Source organism: Trachemys scripta, chromosome 2 (assembly GCF_013100865.1).
Source record: "Trachemys scripta elegans isolate TJP31775 chromosome 2, CAS_Tse_1.0, whole genome shotgun sequence".
NCBI lineage: Eukaryota > Metazoa > Chordata > Testudines > Emydidae > Trachemys > Trachemys scripta.
In genome coordinates, this window is record NC_048299.1 from 89,361,544 (window position 1) to 89,387,078 (window position 25,535).

The 25,535-nt window shown below is 41.4% G+C and overlaps 1 protein-coding gene across 2 annotated transcripts in view; it reads right to left on the minus strand.

The window, feature by feature from the left end:
• Positions 1–9,083, minus strand: part of AMPH (amphiphysin) — a gene marked incomplete in the record, with an annotated part of 178,825 nt that extends 169,742 nt beyond the window's left edge. For both annotated transcript variants that reach the window (XM_034761228.1, XM_034761230.1), the window contains 1 exon segment: positions 8,935–9,083. In XM_034761228.1, coding sequence (XP_034617119.1) covers positions 8,935–9,003 — 69 coding nt within the window.
• Positions 9,084–25,535: the final 16,452 nt, after the last annotated feature.

A 25,535-nucleotide genomic window follows, 5' to 3' on the forward strand; every position in this document is an offset into this window, starting at 1 on the left:
TAATTCCTGATTGAACGATTGAGTCCCTGGACCTTGTGATGCTCTAAAGTACAGGTTAAAAGCTGCTGAAGCTACAGGAAAGGAAGTTTGACTATAGCTCCACGGGGGCGGGGGTGTATGTGTGAATGTGACTCAGAACTGAAGATTAAAGGGAATGGATAGCAATGAGGATGCCGAAGAGTTGGGGAGAACAAGGCAGAGGGTCACATCAGGTGAGTAAGCTACAAAACAGAAGCAACCAGAGAAGAGGTAGTGGAAGGGAGTGGGGAAAAACAAAAAAAGGATACTGAAAAGTGGTGGTGAGGGCAATGGACAGGGCACTGGACTGTGAGTCTAGAGACCTAGTTCTAATTTAGCCCTGCCACTGACCTGCTGTGTGACCTAGGGCAAGTCCCTTTACCTCTCTGTGCCCCTGCTTCACCTGCCCTCTGTTGTCTGCCTTGTCTATTTTGATTGCAAACACATAATAAGAATTATGCCCAAAGATCTCACAAAGTGCTTAGCATAATGGGCCCTGATCTTCGATCGGGTGTTTAGATGCGGCCATAATATAAATAATAAAATTAATTAATGAAGAGTCAGAATCTCAGGACAGTGTGACAAGCAGGAACAATAGAACATTTTGATGTGTGAGCTTTCTCACAGTGCCATAGGTCCTGTAGTGATGTATTACATGTATCTTTAGAGTATGCCTATGTTTTCTATATACAATCCCATTGGCTGAGACAGGCTTACGTGACATAAGACAATATAGCATTATTGCCTTCCTCGTGGGTCAGTGGTTTCTGATTCTGGAAACTATTGACCGTCTACCTGTTCTCTGAGACAGAATCAAATTATGTTGTGTTCAAAACCAGAAAAGGCTCACTATGGTACAACACAGCATGATTAGGGAAAAGAGACCCTGCCTTTGAGATGTTGAGGACTGGATTCTCCAAGTCACTAAAGTTTACTTTGTGGCAGCACATGTTGAACTACTTAACCCAGCTGGATATTCCCCATAGAAAATTTCCCTTCATAGGGGGAACTCTCCGGCAGTGTAAAGCTGAGGGAGGCAGTATTATGCCTCCTACACCAGCTGCCCTTCCAGTCCCTGGTATAAGTGGGAGAAAATGTGTGGGAGATACAGGCTGGGGTAATGCAAGGGTGGAATAGGGTATGGTGGAAATGACCCCCGCTGTGTCTGATCCCCCAATAGCATAGGCACTCCTTACTTATGCCAGCAGCAGAAGTTAGAGCAGCTGGGGGCCTACTCTAACTGCTTTGTGGTGCTGAGTGTCAGCGAGCCAGGTCATCTCCCTGTGGCCACCACTGCAGTGGAGAACTGGGGTCTTAAAATGTATTCTGCACAATTGGAGGTACATTTCCCTGCTGCTTCTAATGCTTATTAATCAAAGTGAGACATGGAGGGCTGGGGTGGGATTATGCCAAAAAAAGGATGTAAAGAAACATAGAGCAACTCTCAGGCACTAGCAGATACAAACAGCGATATTCTGAGCACACATGAAGGACTCTGTTGGGGCTTTTACAGTCAGACCAATGGTAAAGGAGATGGCCCAGCTGCACTGCAGCAGTAGCTAGAGGCACGCTGCCTACAGGGTGCCAAGCAGACAGAATGCTGCCATAGCCACAGAGGAAAGAGTGCTCAGAAGCATCTTTTACACTTTCTTTTTTCTAAATGCAGCTCATCTGCCCCTCCAGCATTAGCTTCTAATCACTAGCCAGTCCCTCCGGGGTAATGGGGGCTCTCTTGCTGTGCAAGCCCACCTCACTTGCGCTCAGGGAGCCGGAGCACAAGCATTTTCTTTGCCCCCTACATGCACACCCACCCAATCACACCTTTGCCCCAGCTGTCTCTCTGTCACCCATCCCTACTGAAATGTCACAGAGAAGCAGGTGATCAGCAAGGTTCCATTTGCAGTTTATGTTCCTGGCTGCTGGGGGCAACTCAGGCTACTGAGAAGAGAGTCTTATTCATCCTCCCTGCTCTCACTAATGGTTCCTTCACCCGCACAATATCTGTCAATCCAGTGCAGTAAGGCAGGCAGTGGGGAGCAGAGAAGTGACCAGATTCCACTCTCAGGAGAAGAATGTTAGTGGTTGGGGTTAGACAATATGTGAGGACAGGAGAGATGGAATCTGATGGTGGAGGGGCCAAATTTACTGGAGAGGGGAAAAGAGAGGATCTGGGTTGGACAAATTGGTGGGAGGTAGACAGAAACAGAGAGGTGTCATTGAAATGCATGGGGGAGCGGGGAAGACTGAGCGGGAGAGGATCAGTTGAAATTTTGTGGAGAAGAAAGAGCAAGATGAGGGCAAAGAGGCAGACAAAGAATTAAAAAGCACATAATAATAGTACCCAACCACTTGTTCTCATTAAAAATCCAAATCGCACCTTTGGGTATTAGCCTGGCCAAATCTGAGTTTGGGTAATTACACCTCTACCCCGATATAACGTGACCCTATATAACACGAATTCGGATATAACGTGGTAAAGCAGCGCGAGGGGTGGGGAGGCAGATCAAAGCAAGTTCAATATAACACGGTTTCACCTATAACACAGTAAGATTTTTTGGCGCCCGAGGACAGCGTTATATTGGGGTAGAGGGGTATGTTCTACCTCTACTTACATTTTCTCTACAGTTTTAAATGGACAGAGTTTTTCTCTTTTTCTGTCTTGAATCATTTTGTAATGTTACAGCATAGTGTCAAACAGCTGCCATATTACACTCCAGATATGGGTGCAGTGATTAGTTTGCAAAGCTTTTTGGAATCCCTTAAGAAACAAGGCACTATATAAAACTTACAGTATTGCTGTTGATATTATTGAGTTTACTGTTCAAAGGCCAAAAGTTTACTATATTACATACAGATACATTTTTTTAAAAATGATTGAGACAGCTGAATCATATAGTGTATACATTGACATTGGAGTTACTGTTTAAAATGTATATATAGATATATAGATAAATAAAAGATTGATTGATTACCTCATATGAAGAAAGACAATATACTAATGCAACAAGGATATATTTTCATATCAATTTTAATTTAGTGAATAAATACACATGCATGCACACTACATTTTAATATTTTATACATATATTAGGGCTGTCAAGCGATTAAAAAATGAATCATGATTAATGTATTGTTAAATAATAATAGAATACCATTTATTTAAATATTTTTGGATGATTTCTATATTTTCAAATATATTGATTTTAATTACAACACAGAATATAAAGTGTACAGTGCTCACTTTATATTTATTTTTGATTACAAGTATTTGCACTGTAAAAAAACAAAAGAAATAATATTTTTCAATTCACCTAATACAAGCACTGTAGTGCAAGCTCTTTATCATGAAAGTTGAACTTACAAATGTAGAATTATGTAAAAAAAACTGCATTCAAAAATAAAACAATGTAAAATTTTAGAGCCTGCAAGTCCAAGCCTGCAAGTCCACTCAGTCCTACTTCTTGTTCACGCAATCACTCAGACAAAGAAGTTTGTTTACATTTGCAGGAAATAATGCTGCCCTCTTCTTGTTTACAATGTCACCTGAAAGCGACATTTTCGCTGGCACTGTTGTAGCCGTTGTCACAAGATATTTACGTGCCAGATGCGCTAAAGATTCATATGTCCCGTCATGCTACAACTACCATTCCGAGGACATGCATCCATGCTGATGACGGGTTCTGCTCGATAACAATCCAAGGCAGTGCAGACTGACGCATGTTCATTTTCATCATCTGAGTCAGATGCCACCAGCAGAAGTCTTGATTTTCTTTTTTGGTGGTTTGGGTTCTGTAGTTTCCGTATTAAAGTGTTGCTCTTTTAAGACTTCTGAAAGCATGCTCCACATGCCTTGTTCCTCTCAGATTTTGGAAGGCACTTCAGATTCTTAAAGCTTGGGTCAAGTGCTGTAGCTATTTTCAGAATCTCACATTGGTACATTATTTGCATTTTGTCAAATCTGCAGTGAAAGTGTTATAAAATTAACAAAATGTGCTGGGCCATCATCTGAAACTGCTATAACATGAAATATATGGTAGAAAGTGGGTAAAACAGAGCAGGGGACATACAGTTCTCCCCCCAAGGAGATCAGTCACAAATTTAATTAATGCATTTTTTTTTAACAAGCGTCATCAGCATGGAAGCACTTCCTCTAGAATGGTGGACAAAGCATGGAGGGGCATACAAATGTTTAGCATATCTGGCACATAAATAGGTTGCGATGCCGGCTACAGAAGTGCCATGCAAATCCTGTTCTCATTTTCTGGTGACATTGTAAATAAGAAGAGGGCAGCATTATCTCCTGTAAATGTAAACACACTTGTTTGTCTTTGTGATTGGCTGAAGAAGAAGTAGGAGTGAGTGGACTTGTAGGCTTTAAAGTTTTACATTGTTTTGTTTTCTAGTGCAGTTATGTAACAAAAAAATCAACATTTGTAAATTGCACTTTCACGACAAAGAGATTGCACTACAGTACTTATATGAGGTGAATTGAAAAATATTATTTCTTTTGTTTATCATTTTTACAGTGTAAATATTTGTAACCAAAAATAATATACACTTTGTATTCTGTATTGTAACTGAAATCAATATATATGAAAATGTAGAAAAACATCCAAAATATTTAATAAATTTCAATTGGTATTCTATTGTTCAACAGTGCGATTAAAACTGTGATTAATCACAATTAATTTTTTTAACAGTGATTCATTTTTTTGAGTTAATCGCATGAGTTAACGGTGATTAATCAACAGCCTTTGTGTGTGTGTATATATATATATACACACACACACACACACACACACACACACAGAGGGCCGGCGCAACCCATTAGGCGACCTAGGCAGTCGCCTAGGGCACTACAATTTGGGGGGCGGCGACCGAGGCGGTATTTCGGCAGCGGGACCTTCCACCGCCTCTGTGGGAGGTGGCATTTCGGGGCGGGACCTTCTGCTTCCTAGGGTGGCAGAAAAGCTGGCAGCACTCCTGTGTGTGTGTGTATATATATATATATATATACACACACACACACACACTCTCTCTCTCATACATATATATATACACAGGGAGTTGAAAGTTATGTCATTTGTCATTAAAAAGATATTTTTCCATAGTCTGGCTATTAGGTCTGGGATTTGACCTATGGCATTAAATACCTTGTAATATCAATGTCCTTGATACAGGTATTATAGGCGTAAAACAAAAACAAAACAGAATGGAAAATACTTATACTTTTGCTAGAATGTCAGCAAATCATGGGGATAAACTGAATAAACAGAACTCATTTATTTCTAACACATTGCTCTTTTATACCAGATAGCACACTGAAGTCTACGCGTGTTGTACAATATGTACATCACACAATCACATTGTACCTATGAAGTCAGAAATCAGACTTTCAATCATTTAAAATGTGTAATATCACACTTGCGAAAAGCCTGTATAAAAATGTATAAATATGTTAGTTCCTGCAACTCCCACCCCTTTTATTTTAAAAACCTAAATAAAAATAAATAGCTGCACATGGAGCTTTTAGTATTCTCAATTATGCTTTTAAAAATATTAGCAAAAAAATGTTAAGAGATTTTGCCTTATATAACCATAATGGAGACCCAGCACTAACTGGTAGTTTAAGTATGAGAGAAAGGTCTGGGGAGTGGGAGATAGTATTTAGAGAAGAGATCCCTGTAGCCCAAAGGGAGGGTCTGAGGCAGAACAAGAAGACAGCAGAAGCATGAGACAAATATGGAGGTAGAGAAAACATAAGTAGATGTTGAAGGCAGAATAGCAAGAGAGATTTTGTGAGGCAAAACAAGGAATGGGTATAGTAGAGATCTGTGTATTTTAAGCAATAAAACTATATGCAAATCTTGAACAGAGAAGCAAAGACATATCTCTATCTGGCAACATCATAATCTACTCTGGCTGCACTCTTGCACTTTATGTTGTCACCAGACCCACTGATAAAATTTATTTCCTTGTAAACCAAAAATATATGGTATTATTGACATTATACACACACAAACAACACATATGTTTTATGGCCCTGATTCAGCAAAGCACTTAAACAATTACTTAAAGTTAAGTGTGCACTTAAATTCACTACTGGATTGGGCCTAAGTGATGGTGATATCCACTGATACAGACTCATGAGATGAATTATATTTTTCATGCAACTCGGACCAAAACCTCTGAATAACTTCAAACAGTGGCCTTCTCTATTTAAAAAAACAAAACATTGGGCCAAATTGCAGGATGGGCAATATTCACTATTAGACTAGTGACTGGTTTAAACCCCAATATTTGGGGGACTGATCGGGGACAGATATACAAGAACTTAATGCTGTTTGAAAGAGGAGAGTTTTAACAATAGAATACAGACTTGTTTTTAGCATGTGACAGTCTCAGATAGTAGATCCTAAAATGATGACATTATTATGTGTGGGAGTTTTCTACATTCTATCTGTGATACATTTTTTTCTCCCTTGAAGCTCTATAGAGTTGAATACATGGTACAAAGGCAGCCAAGATATAGGCAGAGAGCTATGAAAAATAGCATCAGTAAAATATTTTTTAAAAACTCCCTAGAGCACTTATGTAAAATGCATAGCAAATGCAAATAGTGTGGGTTAGAGGTTTTATTGGCATTCAGCTGGGATGACTTTGCCACTCGCATGTAATATGGCTATCACAAACTCATGCTGGTAAAACCTTTACACTGCACTATGCCAACATATATTTTCTCCATATATACATTCATGCACAAATATTTTTTCTGTCCAAATTCAAGGTTTGTATTTATATTTCCATAGTTGCAAGAGATTTAAAACTGGAAAAATTTATGTGGCACATTTATACCCACTGGGTTCAATTAATAAGGCTTAATGCGGATATCCTGCAATACCGACTCTTGCAAATTCCCTGTTAACTTCAGTGACAGTTTTCTCTGATTAAAGACGGGGTTCTAAATCCTTTAGCAACTGAAATGTGATCAGCTTCAGGAGTTTTCAGTGTCATGACTAATTTTTTTTTAAAAATGAGGAACACGATTACATTTCCAAACTCCAAAATTGCTAATGAAAAAGCTGAAATGAGCCCTTATAGCTGTTTATGCTGTGGTCACTGTGGATTACTGACACGAGTGATTTAGATGGTAGCTAGAACCACCTCTTTCATAGGAAGGTTCAGCTGCCAAATGAACCTGGTGAGGAGGATCACTTTAGTTCAAGAGGAGCTTGGGAGGATATTAAAGGAAATACAATCCTCTTAGAGTATTGAAAGTGTGCATGTGTGGAGGTGGGGACAAGAGACAGCCAAACCTTTATTTCTGTGAACAGATCAAGGCGACAGATGTATTCCTTCTACTGTGCTGCATTCTACTGTGCTACCATTTGGCCTAAAATTCTCCCGATATTTTGCCTATCTTTAATTACAAGACACATGGACGAGACCCTCACTGTAGTTCTACTGCCTTTGAGGGAGCCATGGTAGAGAACATGCACTGAGGATCTGGCCCAGTTGTGTTCTCTGAATGCCAAAGCAAGATTATTATCCAATAATTTTGCAAGTAGATGAAACCCTGGAATATTCAGTGTGAGGGGGAGGGGAACACTGGAGTAAAACAAAATAAATCCACTTTAGTCGCACAATATTTATTCTGAGAAAACTAAGGTTGATTGATCTGCACAATGGTATAAGAGTAGTTCAGTCAAGATGAAAAATAAATGGGCCAGTTATATTACATAATATCTGACCTCAGAAGCTTTCCTGTCCTTAAGGCAAGAATACCCCCTGTCACTTGGTAGTTATCCAAAGTATTTGTTATACAGGCATTTAAAATTAAAATGATAATGGTTCCCTGGGTTATTTTACATTCCATAATGAATCGAGATGCATTTACCCGTCCCTTCTGTCATTATACACGAGTCAAAGAAAGCCTGATGGAACAAGTCTATGTTAAAACAAAGGCGATTCACAGTATGGGTGTTGTAATTACTGATTTTGTTTCACTGGAAACACTGTAGCGCACTCATCGATTAGAGTTTACACTTCCCTCCTGACCTTTGAGGAAGGGCATACAATATTGTCTTAATCAGGCCACACAGACATTAATGGGGGCTGTCTTGTCTTGTAGATTTTTAGCCATTGTCTAGGGATCTTGTATGCTTATGATTAAAGAAACAGGTTCTTTCCTCTCTTGCCCTAAGAGGGTCAAAACAGACATCCATTTTTCCTCTCCTCTCCCTGCTTCTTAATTCCACCCCAGTAAAGTACAAATACATCCGATCCCCTAGCTATGAAGCCAGAGGCAGCTGCAGCCCCGCCTCCTGCCCGCCACACGCACACGCCTATAGCTAAAGGTGAGCGTTAGCAGCACCACGGGGGATGGGGGATTGACCATTGCATGGTCAGCAGAGGGGATGGATGGACAAATACGGTGACCAGGCAGCAACGGTGAAAAATGGAGACACTTTTGGGGGACGGGGGGGGGGGGAGGGAATAGTTGCGTATATAAAACAAAGCCCCTAATATGGGGCTGGTCACTCCGTGGCTGAAGGAACCCTGCCTGCCACTACAGAGCTGTCAGGGCGGAGCGGGGGCTGCTGCAGCAGCACCAGCTGTGTGTGCGGCTGCCTGTGCGGTCTTCCCCGGTGCCATTGCTTCTGCAGCCCGGCCCGCCTGCTTCCCCCCCTCCCTCCCCTCCCGAGCGATGCATTTCCCAGCCCCCAGCCTGGGATGCTCAGTCGCAGCCCCTTGCTGCTGCTGCTTCCCCTTTGCACCCATCCCGGGAGGCGTCCTCCGCGCGCTGCCTCCCCCTCCACCCCAGTGTAAACTGCAACCCTCCAATTGCACCTGTTCTCCTCCGCCCCCCCCCCGGGGGGGTAACAAGCCCCCTGCCTCCCCCCCCTCTCCGCTGACCTTCTCCTGCGCCCTGTTCAGCCGCTTCTGGACGTTTTTGGCGAAGATGCCCGTTTTCATGTCGGCCATGGCTGCTGGTCCAGGGAGCCTGGCGAGGAGGCGAGTCAGGCAGAGCCCAGCAGCTGAGGCAGAGAGCGAGCTAGCGAGCGAGCAGGAGATGGGGGGGGGGGAGTGAAGGGAGGGGCTGGAGGGACAAGGTGGAGGAGGGGATCTTAAAGATACAGAGAGAGGGAGCGAGAGACTGGTCCCACGGCCCCCTCAGTGCTCAAGGGGAGCCGGAGCTGAGCTCCAAGCACTTTCCCTGCCTTTAAAAATCTTCCTTCCTGATGCTCTTGAAGGAGAAGAAAATGGTACAAAATATTGAAAGACAAACAGCAGGCAAGGCCAGCATTAGGGATCTGGAGGTTAATTTAGTGGGGGAGGCGATTTACTCCAAATGATATGCATTCTTCGTTAAAGGGGTGCTATTGATTTATACAACAATGTGCAGAGAAAAGGGGGTTGGGGAAGTAGTATATATAGCAGCACTCACTGCTGTAGTGGCTGACAACACCGTATACTAAAATAATATCTTCACCTTCCACTGAATGAGAGCAAAGCACTTTACAGAGATTGTTTATCTCATCTCCTCAACACCCTTCTGGGGCAGCTGAATATTATCCCCTTTTTTGCAGATGGAGAAAATGAGACAGAAAGATCAAGGATTCTCTTTTGAAAGGTGTCACTCATTTTGGGTGTCTCCACTTTTTGGCCACCCAAAGCAAGACACCATAGGATCCAATTTTCAGAAGTGCTGAGTATTGGCCATTGATATCAAATGAAGTTGTGGGTGTTCAGCCTTATAGCGCAACATTTTCAAGCGTGGATTCCCATAGTGAGGCATCTATATTTAGCCATCCAATGGCATCTAGTGGCCTCATTTTCAGAAGTGCTGAGCACTCAGTACTCCGATTGGGTGTATTTGGCAACGTGAGTTAAGCTCCCATTGCCTGTGCTCTGCATAGCTGAATATCAGGCAACATTTCTAAGATAACTAACTTGGGGCAACCAGGTTTGAAAATTTTGCCTCTATCTAGTGAAACAAACATTTTAAAAAAATAAAGTTATCAGAATGAAAGGCCACTTGTTGAAAATTGGGGCCTAAGTGTCTTGCCCAAGGTCAAATTCAAATATGTGGCAGAGCTAAGAATAGAACTTGAGTATCTTCTGCCCTACCCACAAAAAATATTTATCCTGCCCTAAACCAGTTACCCAAACAATCCTTAGAACACCATTCAACACCATAACCTAAACATCAAAACTTGGCTTTTAAGTCAGAGAAGCCCCAGTCCAGGAAAGCACTTAAACACTGGCTCCAACCCTCCCTGCTAAGACTTGCTTAAATCTATCAGTACTGAATTAAGCACATGCTTGCCTGACCTGGAACCAGAGCACAGCAACACAGCGGCATACGGCAAGCATTACTGTGCTCCAGGCTCTGCATCTGTGTCTCTTTCTCTGCATGAGGGTGCTAGTCTACATTTGTAATACTTTTCATTGATTTTTCAAATTTTTACAAAAATACAAGCCAGAAGGTTTCCATCACCATAAAACAAATACAGAAATGCAGAGGTATATGCCATAATCAAACATCTTTAACTAGTCTCCTAGCCACCGAAGTAGTAAGATCATCCATGTCCCAGTAACTGCATACTTTCTCAATATCCATCAGGTGTCAAACTTCCATGACAAAGCTCCCATTAACTTCAGTGGGAGCAAGATTAGGCTTTTTGGATGTACAGATAACAGCCCATTTATTATTTACTATCTTTTAGGGGCTAAGGCTTTCTAGACTCAGAGGTAAACATAGTCCATCCCCTGAAAAGCAAATCCACACAATACACCAGCAGAAACCCCCCAAAAAAGTATATTTTAATGCAGTACAACACAGTCTACAAATGTTAGCCAGATGCAGAGATCAGAACAAAATCCCAATGTACTCAATTCTTCCAAACAACTCTGAAGTAATTTTTAACATCTTCTATAAAATTTGTTTTTGTCTGGTTTTAAGTTTGTAAAAGGATTGTTTTAACTTGAACTGGGTGTGTATTTTGCTTATTTAGTCATAACAGCAAGGTACAGCATAGGGGCACCATGGAGAGTAAGTGCATTCAGATGCTAAGAACAATTCAACAGTTTTAGTTCCACATCTAACACTTATTGAAACCAATGAAATGATTCCTGTTGCGCTGGATCAGGTTGTTCATGCAATACAAAGGATGGGGGTATGTGGAGTGCCACTCTGCAGCTGCTAGTATGCTGCTTTTGTGACCAGTTCTCTGCCATGAGTAGAAAGGCATTTGACCTTGGGGTCCCACAGTACAGATCCTAAAACAACCCTCTGTGCTGGTTTGCAAGGAGCATGATGGTATGCAATGAGGGGCATATCTGCAGAGACTTCTTTCCTTCTCGCATAGCAGAACTGCATTGGTTTTCCTGCATCCAGGAACTTCTGTGGCCTTGGAGAGCAGATGGAATGTGCCCTCCTCTGTATACAGTTTATTAAACTGCTATGTGAGAGCAATGCCTTCAATATACAACTACCATTGTGATTCTTCTTTAAGGGGACACTGTCAGGGTAAAATAATTTTTTTAAAAAAGCAATCTTTCTTCTTTAAGTTACTAACTCCTTTGACTGAGAGAAAATTTGAAAAATTTAATAGACTGGTTTTTCTTTGTGGGTCTTTTGTTTGTTTGTTTACTATTTACACTGTTTACTCTTTGGCATTTATCTTAGTTTGGACAATGAAATGCCATTCAATTTTATGTGTGTTTCCAGTCAGTTTTATATTTTAGCTCTCAGATACTAACACAAAATGACAAATGTTTAGGTTGCAAATGTGGCACAGGATGTTTATTTGCTTTTTTAAAATGTTTCCATGGGAATTTTAATAAAAATGCATCCATTAAATTAAAATAAAAGTCTTGCTAGGTGACAATCACGGATTCCTCAAAAAGGAGGTCAAGGACACTTACATATACTACTACTTTCTTAATTCAACAAAAGTAAGGCCAAAATGTCCATAATGATCTAGTCCATATTGATCAGTTTTCTAGTATCACATGAGAGATGGAAAATACTGCAGCACTCTAACTTTACATTTTGCAGCAGACCCCATTTAAATGTATATTTTTCTGCACAGAATATCACTTTTCATTTCTGTAATGCCTTTCATCCAAGATCTCAGACCATATTACAGACACTGATATACTGAGCTTCACAACACTTCAGGGAGAGGTGGGCAAAATATATGTATTCGTCACGTTACTCAACACCAGGATGGCACTTAACTGACTACAGCAGTGCAAGATGACAATTTGAGACAGGAAATAAAGAATACTGCAGGATTACCTGGGAATTGAAGCTGCATTGAAATTGGGGGGTTTGATAGGCAGAATATATTTACATGAGTTAGATTCCTGTTGTGACAATTAGAGTAGCAGTTATGAAAAGCAACACAGGATGTTTAATGACCACAAGTGTAGATTACTTCCATTTTAAACTTTGTCTGACAAACAGCATCTCCACTGCTCCCTAGCATTATACTATCAGATTGGTTCAGTATTGATTCAAAGGGAAGAGTGCTACTTGCGGAATCATAAATACTACTTCCTGCAGCACCTGGACGCTTCTTGCAGTTATGCCAGGAACATATGACCCAAGGAGGTAAGGCTATAGACAGTAAACTTGAACTAACCCAACAGTAACTGTAACAAAAGAAACTGAAATATTAAGGAATAGATGGGCTAATTACTTGAGAATCAGTCTATGAAATTTCTGATTACTTTAAGGATTTAGTCAATACTTTTAATTAAAACAATTATAATTTCAGCCAAATTTTTTATACTTTTCTGCACTCAGATCATTTTACTTCACTCCCTACAACTTCAGATTCATATTTCTCTCTGTTTTAGTAAGCAGGCATACATTGAACCTGTATATAAGTTCTGGAGCAGAATACCGATTATATAAGTGGGAGGAATTTTATTAGAGCTGATTGGGAATTTTTCAACAATTTTTTTTGCAAATCAAACTGAAACACTGAAAGCAAAACAGGGGCACTTTAGACAGATTCCTTGACTCAAAAAGTGTTGAGAATAAAAGTTTTGAAATTGTTCAGACATTTTTTGTTTTGACATTTTTTAAACTAAAAATTCCAGTTTACTGGTTCAAAACAACTTTTTGTTTCAAAATGGAAGCAAATTAGACCCACAAAAAGGTTTAAAAAGAAAAAAAGGTTGAAACTGAAACTAAACATTTTGAAATTAGCAAAATGAAATGTTTTGCCCTGAATTGTGGGGGAAATATCAGTTTTGCATCAGAAATATTTTTGAGATTTACACTTTACATCCTGATTCAAGCTGGGGGAAAAAAAAAATCAAATTCTTGACAATAGTTGTGGTATGGGAAAATCATTTCACACACAGCTGTATATTTTGTCTTATAAGTGCTGTGTGTACCATTTTAATTAAACTTAATTAAATAATCATTTGAAATTATCTTCCTGCAGTGAGATACATACAGTTATGAATTTGAGCAGGATTTTTACATCACTCAGCATTGGCTTAACTCAGTTCCCACTGAAGTCATTTTACATTTAGCTTCAATGAGAGCAGAGTTAAGCCAACTCAGAGTGCTTTTGGAAATTCCATCTATAATGTTCCTATCTGAGAAGAACTACTACTAAAAGGGCTTGCAGCTCTTACTTGCATGAGGAGTTCCATTGGTTTCTATTTCTATGGGATTCTTCCTGGGTGAAATTTAGCCCTGCACAGAGGTGCATAGAATGTGTCTTTCTGTCTTCTGCACAGAGGTGTATCTCGCCCCTTCTGAAGAGTATGGGCTACAGGATTTGGCTTCAAATAAAATAAAACCCTCACTCTAGCCACAGGAGAAAGAATACATGGATGAAAACACTGTAGCATTAATTCGAACACCTCTAAATACAATCAGGCATGAGACACAAGACTGAGACCTGTGCCATAACATGAAGTCCAACAAAGGCCCATTAATATCATAGAATGTCAGGATTGGAAGGGATCTCCTCAGGAGGTCATGTAGTCCAAACCCCTGCTCAAAGCAGGATCAATCCCCAGACAGATTTTTGCCCCCGATCTCTAACTGGCCCCCTCAAGGATTGAACTCACAATCCTAGGCTTAGCAGGCCAATGCTCAAACCACTGAGCTATCCCTCCTGATGTTTTATTACTATGCTAATATAGGATAGGTTTACTTCTTAAAATGCATTCTTGAAATTTCATTAAAAATACATTTTAATAAAAATGAGGGGGTTAGGAAGCTCTCTTGGGCAATAAGAGTGCTTTAGATTTAATCATTCAGATAGTACCAGTATCTTAGGACTTGTCTACACTGGAAAGTTTTGTCAATGAAACTAATATCGACATGAAAAAAAATCAACAAAATCAAAGTTGCCAAAGCGAGTCTATATTTGCTCCCTCTGTCAACAGATAGTGTCTATATTCGGAGCACCATTGTCGACAGCATGAGCAATGCACTGTGGGTATGTATCCCACAGTGCCTGGCGACACCATCTGTGCCAAGGTGTTGTGGGAAGGCAGAAATGGAGCACAGCGCATCCGGGGATGTGCAAAATGTCCTGTCATGCACCGCTTTGTGTCCCAGCCCTCCAATGGTTTCTGGCTTCCTTTCGCGCCGTTTTTCCAACTGTCAGTCTTTGTAGTGCGTGCCAGGATCTGCAGTGAGAGAGGATGGATCCCACACTTTTCCCCTATGCGCTGTTAACTGTCATGAGAACATCGCACGTGGCAGCAGAGTTACTCGCAAAGTTACTGACAGAGGATGAATCACAGGCACACGAGTGTGATGTGGACAGCAGCAACTTATCAGTACTTTTGGCATTCACAGAGCAGCTGCATACAGTAGACTGTCGCTTTTGGGCTAGGGAAACAAGCACTGATTGGTGGGATCGCATTGTTATGCAGGTGTGGGATGATGACCAGTGGGTACAGAACTTTAGGATGCGAAAAGCAACCTTCATGGAGCTATGTGCTGAGCTGGCCCCCGACCTGTGGCGCAACGACACCAGAATGAGAGCTGCCCTTTTGGTAGAGAAACATGTTGCAATCGCTGTGTGGAAGCTGGCAAATCCAGACTGCTACCAGTCAGTTGCAAATCAATTTGGAGTAGGGAAGTCCACTGTTGGGGCTGTATTATTCCAAGTGTGCAGGGCAATAAATCGCATCCTGCTGCGGAGGACCGTGACTCTGGGAAATGTGCATGAAATAGTGGATGGCTTTGCAGAGATGGGTTTCCCTAACTGTGGCGGGCAATTGATGGCACACACATTCCAATGTTAGCACCTGACCACCTTACCTCTGAACATATCAATAGGAAGGGATACTTCTCCATGGTGTTGCAGGTGCTTGTGGATCACTGGGGGCATTTCACAGACATCAATTGCAGGCTGGTCTGGAAAGGTGCATGACACAGGCATCTTCAGGAACAGTGTCCTGGACAAAAAGCTGCAGGCGGGGACTTTCTTTCCAGACCACAAGATCACAGTGGGGGATGTGGAAATGCCCAAAGTAATCCTGGGAGACCCGGCTTACCCCTTACAGCCCTGGCTCATGAAACCTTACACAGGGCACCTGGACATCAGCAAGGAGCGTTTTAACAACAGGCTGAACAGATGCCGCATGGTAGTCGAATGTGCCTTTGGCCATTTGAAAGCTCGCTGGAGGGGTCTCAATGGCAGGCTAGACCTTACCGAGGATAATATTCCCGTGATCATAGCTGCATGCTGCACTTTGCATAATCTGTGTGAATCTAAGGGTGAAATGTTTGCTCAGGTGTGGAGCACTGAGGCAGAGCGCTTGGCTGCACAGTTTGAAGAGCCAGATGCTGGGGCTGTCAGAGGAGCCCAGTCAGAGAGGCTTTGAGGAACCACTTTGACAATGAGGGGCAGTAATACACGTCTGCTTTGGAGTTGCTTCCCTCGTGCATCCATGTACAATTTTGAGGCCCAAGCTCCATGCAACAAAATGTTTTAGAAGCCTGTTCCCGAGATTGAATTGATTGCTATACGCTTTTTTTAGAACACAGAATAAAAACGCTGCACCATTAAATACCTTAGCCTTTATTCATTGTTAAAAGGGTAAAACCTCACAACTGGGTGTAGCTCCAGCTATCATTGTGCAAGCTGTGAGAGGGGGTGGAGTGATGAGGAAACTCAGGAGTGCTGCAAAGTGATAAGAAATGTGTGAGCATAGAGGGGGGTGGGGTTGGCAAAGAATTGTATGTATGCATGTGCTGCAGTGGCGGTCAACCACAGATCTGCTCAGTCTGCAGCTGTATTAAAAACTTGAGCATCTCTGTCTGGTCCTCCATAACTTTTATCATCCGCTCTGTCACTTGCCCAGCAAATGCTGCATTGGCTTCCCAGCACTTTTTGCATTCCCTGGTCTGTCTCTCGTCGCGCTGCAGCACTTCCTGAAACATGTCTTCTTTGCTGCGTCTCGTCTTCTTCCTTGTCTGCTGAAGCCGGTCGGCAGGGGTGCTTGATGTGTTCCTCAAGGTCTCTGCTGCTGTGGACATTGCTCAGAAGAGGGATTGTTACATTTCAGCAAACGATTGAAACATTTCAGTAACAAGGGCCTTTCGCAAAGTAGCAATCACTTTCTCACTGACTCTAGGCAGGCACACAGCTCCATGAGCACCCCAGTCATGGTGAGTGTCGGGAGTGGAGGGGGAGGGGGGAAGGCGGTTGTGCGTATGGACAAAATGGTCACGGCTTGCAGGGCAGCTTTGCAGGGAACTCATTCTAAAATTATCACACACTTTTTCACAAGCGGGCAACCTGCTTGCTGACATCTCACTGCTGCAGGTGAGCAGGGAAACCAGGGCACAACTACTGCATGCTTGCGGCTTTCAACCCAGTCTGTATGCAGCTCAGCTATGCGCTGCTTTGGTCCCAGCTCCAGTGATTGCTAAATGGCATGGTACAGTTTCCTACAATGGGGGAAACTAACAAGGCTGCAATCCCTTGGAATCTGCAGCAGAGGATTAACAAGTACCTCTTAGAAACTTTCCAGAGCCTCTCTCTGGAGGATTCCCTGCAGGTCTCGATGTCCATCAACACCCTGTTTGGCCATGCAGATTAGCTACACGGGGCAATGTCCAGCTCACATAAAGCACTACCTGCCTCCCACTTTTCGATTCCCTACTCAAGACACAGCAACTTACTCAGCGTCTCATCTGCTTCCTGCTCCCCGTAGAGCACTTCCAGAGTGGAGAAAAGTTCCTGGTTGCCTGTCCGCCCCACCGGGTGACCCCGCTGGTAGCTCCATGTCCTCTTCTAGCTCCATTTCTTCATCCAGGATTTCAGCCTCCGGGTTACACCCTCTTTCTGCTGCCTCCAAAGTGTCCACGGGGCTATCGGCGATGGAGGTGGGGTCACCACCGAGGATAGCATTTAGCTCCTTATAGAAGCGGCAGGTCTTAGGTGCATCACCGGAGTGATGGTTTGCCTCCTGTGCCTTATGGTACGCCTGCCTTAGCTCCTTTATCTTCGCTCTGCACTACTGCGTGTCCTGATCACAGCCCTTTTCACATAAGCCTCGAGAAATTTGCCCATATGTGTCCCTATTCCTACTGGTCAATCGCAGCTGCAAATGATCAGATCCAACAGCTCAGCGGTGGTCCAAGCGGGAGCGTGTTTGGTGCAATAGCCAGCTGTGCTTACCTGGGAAGCTCACATGGGAAGCTAGCAAGCAGGAAATGAGATTTAAAATTCCCGTGGCTTGCAAGAGGGAGGGGTGGATTGGCTGCAGGGCAGCGGAGTTCCAACTACTGACCAGAGCGGCAGCATGGGAATTGTGGAACACTTTCTGGAAACCAATTAAAAAATAAAAAAGGCACGCTGTCTACACTGGCTGTTTGTCGACAATAAAGGGAGGGAAGAAGACAAAAGTCTCTCACAGCGGTGGAAGTTTTTTGTCGCCAAAGCTGGGCGTTTTTCTCGACAAAAGTCCCATTGCAGTGTGTACGCTATTGCTGTTTTGTCTTCAAAAGGCAGTTTTTGGCGACATAATTTGGCAGTGTAGACAAGCCCTTACTCTAGAGAGGCTGCATAATACACATCAAAGGATTCCTAATGAATGCTGGATAAGGTGTTGATAATTTGATTGATCATTCAGAACTCATATTTTGCCTATGTGCTGAAATGTCTGACTTTAAAGGAAAAATATAGGAAATAGCCTAGAAAAAGGCAGAATGTTGTATGACATTGCTGACACCTTGGGTTTCTAACAGGCCCAGTTTTTTAAAGTTAGGCCCAAATTGCTTGACAACAGGCTCAGATTGCATCCTGCTAGTGCAGAAACTCTCAGGCCAGAACCAGTGAGACCCAACCTTTGAATAAACAGTCCAAAGGGCAGAGGACCTTGTGGAAGAATGTTTTACGGTGTTGTGGATCTAGTGAGATAGAATAAACTAACTTCTTTTTTCAGAAGATTCCCCCTTTCCTAATAAACAGTCTCCTGCTGTTTTTGAGTGGGGGCTCTGGAACTATATCCACTTCACAGGGGAATAATTCCATTGGTACTTAGTCTCTGAAGCCAGATGCACATTAATTAGAAGTGCAAATTACTAATTCATCCATCTGCGCGCAATTGGTGAACGAAACTGCAGAAACTGAAGACGACTCAAAAACTGCAAAATGAACACTAACAACTTCATCACAGTAATTATGCGCTAACATGCCCATCAGGGACATTTCTTGCTAACCCCTAGTAGTCAGTGGTCGGTTTATATCCAGAACCGTAAGGCTTATATTCCTTGTAAAAGTTATCCTATTTAATATAACTCAAGATACTCTTTTTATGTATTATATGTATGTTTAATCATTTTTACAATCTTACCAAGCCCTTTGCTTCAGTAATATATTGCAACAGAGAGTTCCCCATTTTAGTTATGCATTCTGTAAAAAGCCTATGATGCTAATTAATTGCATTGAGCGACTCTATGCTCTTGTATTTGGTAACAAAGATACAAGATAAGGTTTACTTTTCTCCCACACTCTATTATTATTAATACACATTTATACAGTGTAAAACCACCTTTGTAAAACCACATGCTTGCCACTGTGGGCCCCCTAATCGGGAGGGCCTTAGGAAAGGAGAATCTCAGCTTTAACTAAGCAAAAGTAAGCTTATAGTGTCTTTCCTTCTGAAGATAGCCTTGACAGTATAACAGATGCAAACCACTGTAGACTGATTGCTAGAGTTGAAAGCTTGATATTGATTTTCCTAAAGAACCACAAGTTATTTATAGTCTTTTCATAGTCACCCTGAGTTGGGTTTTGGGGTTTGGAAAAAACCCTGGGTCAAGATGTTCATTGACCTCAGCCTCGTTGACTTCAATGGAGCTATGACAGTTTACACCAGCTGAGGATCTGCCCCTATAGCTACAGGTATCATTGGGAGATGATTGGTTCACAGATGTGGGGAAAGCAGTACTGCCCAGACTACCACTGATGGTTCTAGCACCACTACTAGCTCCCTCCGTTGAGCACTCAGTGTGACTTCTGACCACAGGAATGATAGTTTAATAATGAGAAGCAACATAGTCTAGTGGATTTAGCAAGGGAACAATCCCAGCTCTGACACTGGTTCCCTCTGGGGCTTTGGTCAAGCCACTATGGGCAACACTTGCATGTCCATAGGGGATCTCTACAGATTCAAGCGTTGCAGCGATTATGCTTGGCTTATATTTTCAAGCTTTTGTCTCAGACATAGAGGCTATTTTTTCTTAATACAGTTTGTTCTCGATTGCTTCAACTTGTCCTTAAATCTCTTCTGTGCCTTATGAAAATCTTTAAATAGGGAGTCATGAACTTCCAAAGAAGTCTATGTGCATCAATTTTGCATTGCATTTCAGGAATATTAGCACTCAGGTGAATTTATTTTTATACATACACTTGCACTTATACAATACCTTCCATCTGAGGATCTCAATGCACTTAAATCAACATCAATACATTGGACAGTTATAGTGAAAATCTCATCTTGCACACAGTCAAATCTTTTCTTTACAACTGCATCCACTGTCATAATTAAATCCCAAAGCCTCATGCATAATTCTGGCATGGAGCAGGCCCCAAGGCCGACCAATGCAGCTCTATTTGCTGATGGTCTGACTGAATCAATAGAATGCTGATTAGTGTGGCTAGTTTCTCCTTTGACATATTTTAAAGTTATTGTCCCAGTTTATTGGATGTTTGCTGAGAAACATATCTCTGCGGCACTTAAAAGAGCTATAAACAGTCTTTGTCTTAGTGTATGTGCAACGTGCCTCAAGTGGAACGTGACAAGGATTCATCACCGAATTTGGTCCGCTAGTTGGATCATTAGCTTCCCCAGCTTGGGTTGGGTATAGATGGGGTCCCCATGAACGCTGATCCATGCCCCCCAAACAAACAGTAGGAGCTGGAGACAAGCTAATACATATCCTTCTCCTAGCAAGACTCTCTGGCATGCCTTATAACAATTTCTGATCTGGATCTCCCCAGCTCAGTTGTATACAGCGTATAGCAGAAGTTCGCAAACTGTGGTCCGCAGACCACCAATGGTCCATGAGCTCCATTCAAGTAGTCTGTGGATAGTTCCCTCTAAGGTGCGCACCTGGGTGGTCGCACACGAGAGAATGAAGGGCCACCCACCTAATTAGTGGAGCCACTCAGACGTGGCTCCATTAATTAGGTGCCTGGACCCTGGAGCAGATGCACATGTAAGGTGAGGTGGTGGCCTTGGGGGGCATAGGGGTAGGTGGAAGGGGACAGCGGGGTGAGAAGAGGGGGTGGGGGGAATTTGGGACTTGCAGGGCTGCGGCTGCCAGAGAAAGAAGCCACTTTCCCCAGGTCTAGGACTGCAGCTGCCAGGGAGAAATGGCCCTCCTTCCCAGCCTCAGCTCTGTGGTTGCTGTGGTGGGGGAGAGACACCCCTCTTTCTTAGCCCCAGCTCGGGGGCTGCCGCGGCCAGAGAGAGGAGGCACATCCATCACATTAGAAAGGTAAGAGTACTGATATTAAAATATGAGTTGTGTGCTTTTATTTGTAGAACAAAAAAACGTTAATTATTATAAAGGTTTTTTTTAATATAGCACTTTTATCCAAAGCACTTTACAATAGTAAGCTAACGGTACAAACAACATTTGGAAAGATCATTAAGTGGTCCGCCGAGACCCTCAGCAATTTTCAAGTGGTCTGTAAAAAAAAAAGTTTGAGAACCACTGGGTGTATAGCATATTAAATAGCTTTGCATATCCAATGGCTATTGCTGAAAACATATTTTTTTCCTACTGCTACAACCATTAGCATCTAAAATACATTTTAATCTATCAAAAAAGCAGTTCCAATCAGTATCACTATAGGAACCAAATTCTACAACTATATCTGGCTTCCTTGTAGTTATCATGTGAGACATAGTGACTTTTCTCTCTCTCTCTCTCTCTCTCTGCAAAAATCTGTTCAGCTAATAATGTTTTACAAGTCTCATTTTAGAATCCTATCTCCACATCTTTCTTCAACAGTAATCATGGTAAAAGTTATAACTGTACATCATCTAAATTCAGTTTTGACATTTTTCTCCCCCATTCAAATCTTGTTTTGAGGAGCTTTTCACACATCGTTACTGTTCTCTCCAAGATACCACAGAAGTCATGCACAGCAGAAGAGGAAAAATTCAGTTACACAAGAATTACAGTTTCTAACCATAGTTTCTATTCCAAACAGTCCTTTTAAAAGGAAAACTCTAGTAAATTCATAATTAAACCTTGAACAATTACATGATTATACACACACACACACACACGAAGACATTTTTAAATGCCTGCTCAATACTTTTTATAATGAACAATAATGCTTTGCACCTTTATAGTCTCCCCAAAGATATAGTATTTCACAAATATCAGTGAATTAAGCTTCGCAGCATCCTTGTGAAATAGGAAGGTATTATTAATCCCATTGTACTAGGGGAAATGGAGGCACTGGGTCACACAGGAGATCTATGACATTGGGAAAGAGAGTTCAGATTTCTGGATTCTTGATTATGTGCTTTAGGCATAATTTTCATTGAATGGGACTCTATACCATGAAAGCTTTAATGTGTGGTAAAAGCAGGAGACTAAAAACTGTTTTCAAGTACACTTCAGTGTGCACTGAAATATTTTATCTGAGCATAGCATTGTTCTAAAATGATATCTCATGTAAATTTTCTTTTACCTTTTCAGTTTTCTTCTAAACTTGTTCCGGTTTTTTAAAACTAAAGACCCAATCCCACTCCCTTTGAAGTGAATGGAAAAATTCCTATTGACTATATTGGTGTAAAATGGGGCTTTAAGAGGGTTAATAGCATAAATGCAGAGTTAATAGTTCAAAGAAGTGGAACAGCCACTAGGCTGTAAGGATAAACTGGGTGTTAATTGGTTGGCAAATACAATTTATCAGGGAGCTCAGAAGGGATGATAGGGTATTGGTGAGTAGTTTCATGTTAGAACAGGGATACATGTAGGAAAACAAATGTTTCAATACACACTGAAACTTACCTGGCAACACTTTTGGCTCTTGCTGTTTCTATCCATTGAAGTGTGGAGCGAGTTTCCTTTAGTCCTTCTCTGTGTGAATTTCTGCCAGTTTTTATAAGTAATATTTTTAAACGATAGTTGTGTGTCAAACAAAATGAAATGATTCTGGAATTAAAGCATAAACACTAACACACACAAACGAGATTTCCTTTATAGTATAAATTCTGAAGTACAAGTTTTCTTAAAAAAAAGGGGGGGGGGGAGACAATAATCCCCAGTGCTCAAAGATCTATGAAGATTTATATAAGTGCTTTACAAAGGAGATTAAAGATCACTCTTCTTATTTTTCAGAATCAGACAGGGTATGTCTACACAGCCCTCAGCAGCAAGCCTCCCAGTTCAGATCAACAGAGTTGGGGTAGTGTTATAGTGCTAAAAATAACTGGTTAGACATGGTTTTGAAGTTGGGGCTCAGTCTGGAGCTCAGGTTCTGAGGCCTGAATTCCAGCTGGAATTACAATGCGTACACAGGTTTCAGAGTGGTAGCCATGTTAGTCTGTATCAGCAAAAACAACGAGGAGTACTTGTGGCACCTTAGAGACTAACAAATTTATTTGGGCATAAGCTTTCATGGGCTAAAACCCACTTCATCAGATGCATGGAGTGGAAAATACAGTAGGAAGATATATACACAGAGTACATGTACAACCCCATCTTTTCTATCTTCGGTGGAAGCAGGATCAAGGCCGTAATACCCAAAATTAAATATATCAGTAATACATGCAAGCATCTTACAACAACATGCAAGCATCATGGTAATCAATAAAACTACAAATTATTGTAATATAACAAAAAATAAATAAATTAACAATTTGATATATCCAGTTAAAAAAATTATACCACAAAGCTCAACAGTCAGGGTTTATTATTTGTATTGTTGTAGCTCCTAAGAGTTCCTGTCATTGACCTGGTCCCATTGTGCTAGGTACTGTTCAAACACAGACCAAAAAAACAGTCCCTGGCCCAAAGAGCTTACAATCTAAGTGTAAGACAAGAGACAACAAATGAATATAGACAGACAGGGGAGTGCAGGGAAATAATGAAGCAATAATGATAATGAGTCAGCCTGTTGTAATGTAAATGTGAATAAATATTTTTCAGTTATACTACATAACTCATCCAAATACTGCTGTATACATGAAATAGAGTTTATATAATACTCAATGTATTTTATATACGTCTTATGAAATTTTATCATAGTTTTACTCATTATATTGATTCAGAAATGGGAACTGCTAACAACAAGGGCTCCATTATGAACCCTGTTCACAGATGTCATAGGGCTTTTGTATTAGGCTATTCCAAGGCTAGTCAATGGGAAACATCTGTTGACAAGATACAGTGCACAGCTCTTTTGGAATATTTATTTCTTTTTTAAGCTATTTTTATAAAGGGGTTCTGAAATTCTAAGCATAGAGATGAACAGTATTCAACAGGAAATAGGAGAAATGGAGTCTACCCTCATATTGACACCTACTTCATGGTGCAGATAAAGGTTATGAAAAGTAGCTACTGACCATCATGTTCATAAATAAGATATCATACACATCTTTCAGGAACCATATGACTAACTCAATCATGTTAAAAAAAAAATACAAGAGGAAAAATAGCAAAAGGTGCTCGGCAAAATCCTTCAGTCCTGTATCGGGATTCAGCAGGAGTTAAGGACTGTAGAATTAAGCCCCAAAGAGTCCAAGAGTCTGCACAAATCTATTGTCCAGGTCCTTCAGTCAGATCATGGCAGCCATTTGGAGCCCTGTTCATGTCATGTTTCACTTCTACTATGCCATCTACAGGAAAATGCCAACTGGTAATGGCTAGGTAGAAAGCCTGCTGGAATTGCTGGGAATGGGGTGTGCTGATATTTAATCTTGTGTGTATTTTATTTTAAATTACAGTAATACAGAGCAATCAAGTTGTGCACATTGCTTATTTATGGAACCACTTGTTCTTTTCTGTTACTTTTATCATCCCCTCTAGTGTTTAACACACTCACTCATCGGGTCTTGAGGACCTGATCCAGCAAGGAGCTCCATGTTGGTGGATCTTCTGAACCTGTATGGAATGCTTTACGGGACTTTGGGGCCTATTCCAAAGCCCACTGAAGTGAATGGAAAGGCTCCCATTGACTTCAATGGGCTTTGGCTTGGGACCTCAGACTATCAGTTCTTTGGGTCAGTGAATGTGCCTTCCTATGTGTTTGTACAAAGGAGTCCTACTTCTGATTGGGGATTTTGGTTACTAAATCAGTACAAACAACAAGACAAACAATATTTCCTGGTGTGTGATTGTTTTCATTGCATTGATAAACAGTTTTACTCAGAAAGCTACAATGAAAACCAGATTAAAAGGAATAGCTGCTGTGGAAGTTCAAAGTATTAATTGCTATTAGATATAGAGAGTCTATAATATGAGGCAGGAGAAACCAGCTAACTTATAACCAGGAACTATGCCAACCTAGCTGCTAAACGGACTTTCCCCCTTTACTTTCTTACTACATTTTAAGATTAGTTGCATCTGTAAATTTAGTACATCTGTTTGCTTTTTCACCATAGTGGATTTTTATTTTATAGCTATGTTGGAGACCAAAATACAATTTTGTTTCTTGTCCTTTATAAAAGGAAAGTTTGAACTGTAACTGCAGGTGACATGACATAAGTACAAGAGAAGCATATAAATAGCGTAGTGAATCAAAAGTCATTGTAAATCTTTGCCATAGTTTCTAAAATAACTGTCAAAAGGTAATGAACTGGGGTGTTTACAACAGGAATCAAACCAGATAAATGTTGTTTGGTGCCTAAAAGATAAGACTGAAACTTCGGGGGCGGGAGGGAAGGGGAGAGAAGAGGTCGGGATATGCAGTTAAACTAGAACAGTTCAGACAGATGGCCAGAATTATGTGATGTACGTCAACTGCAGTGAGAGCAGTCATGGTGTTGAT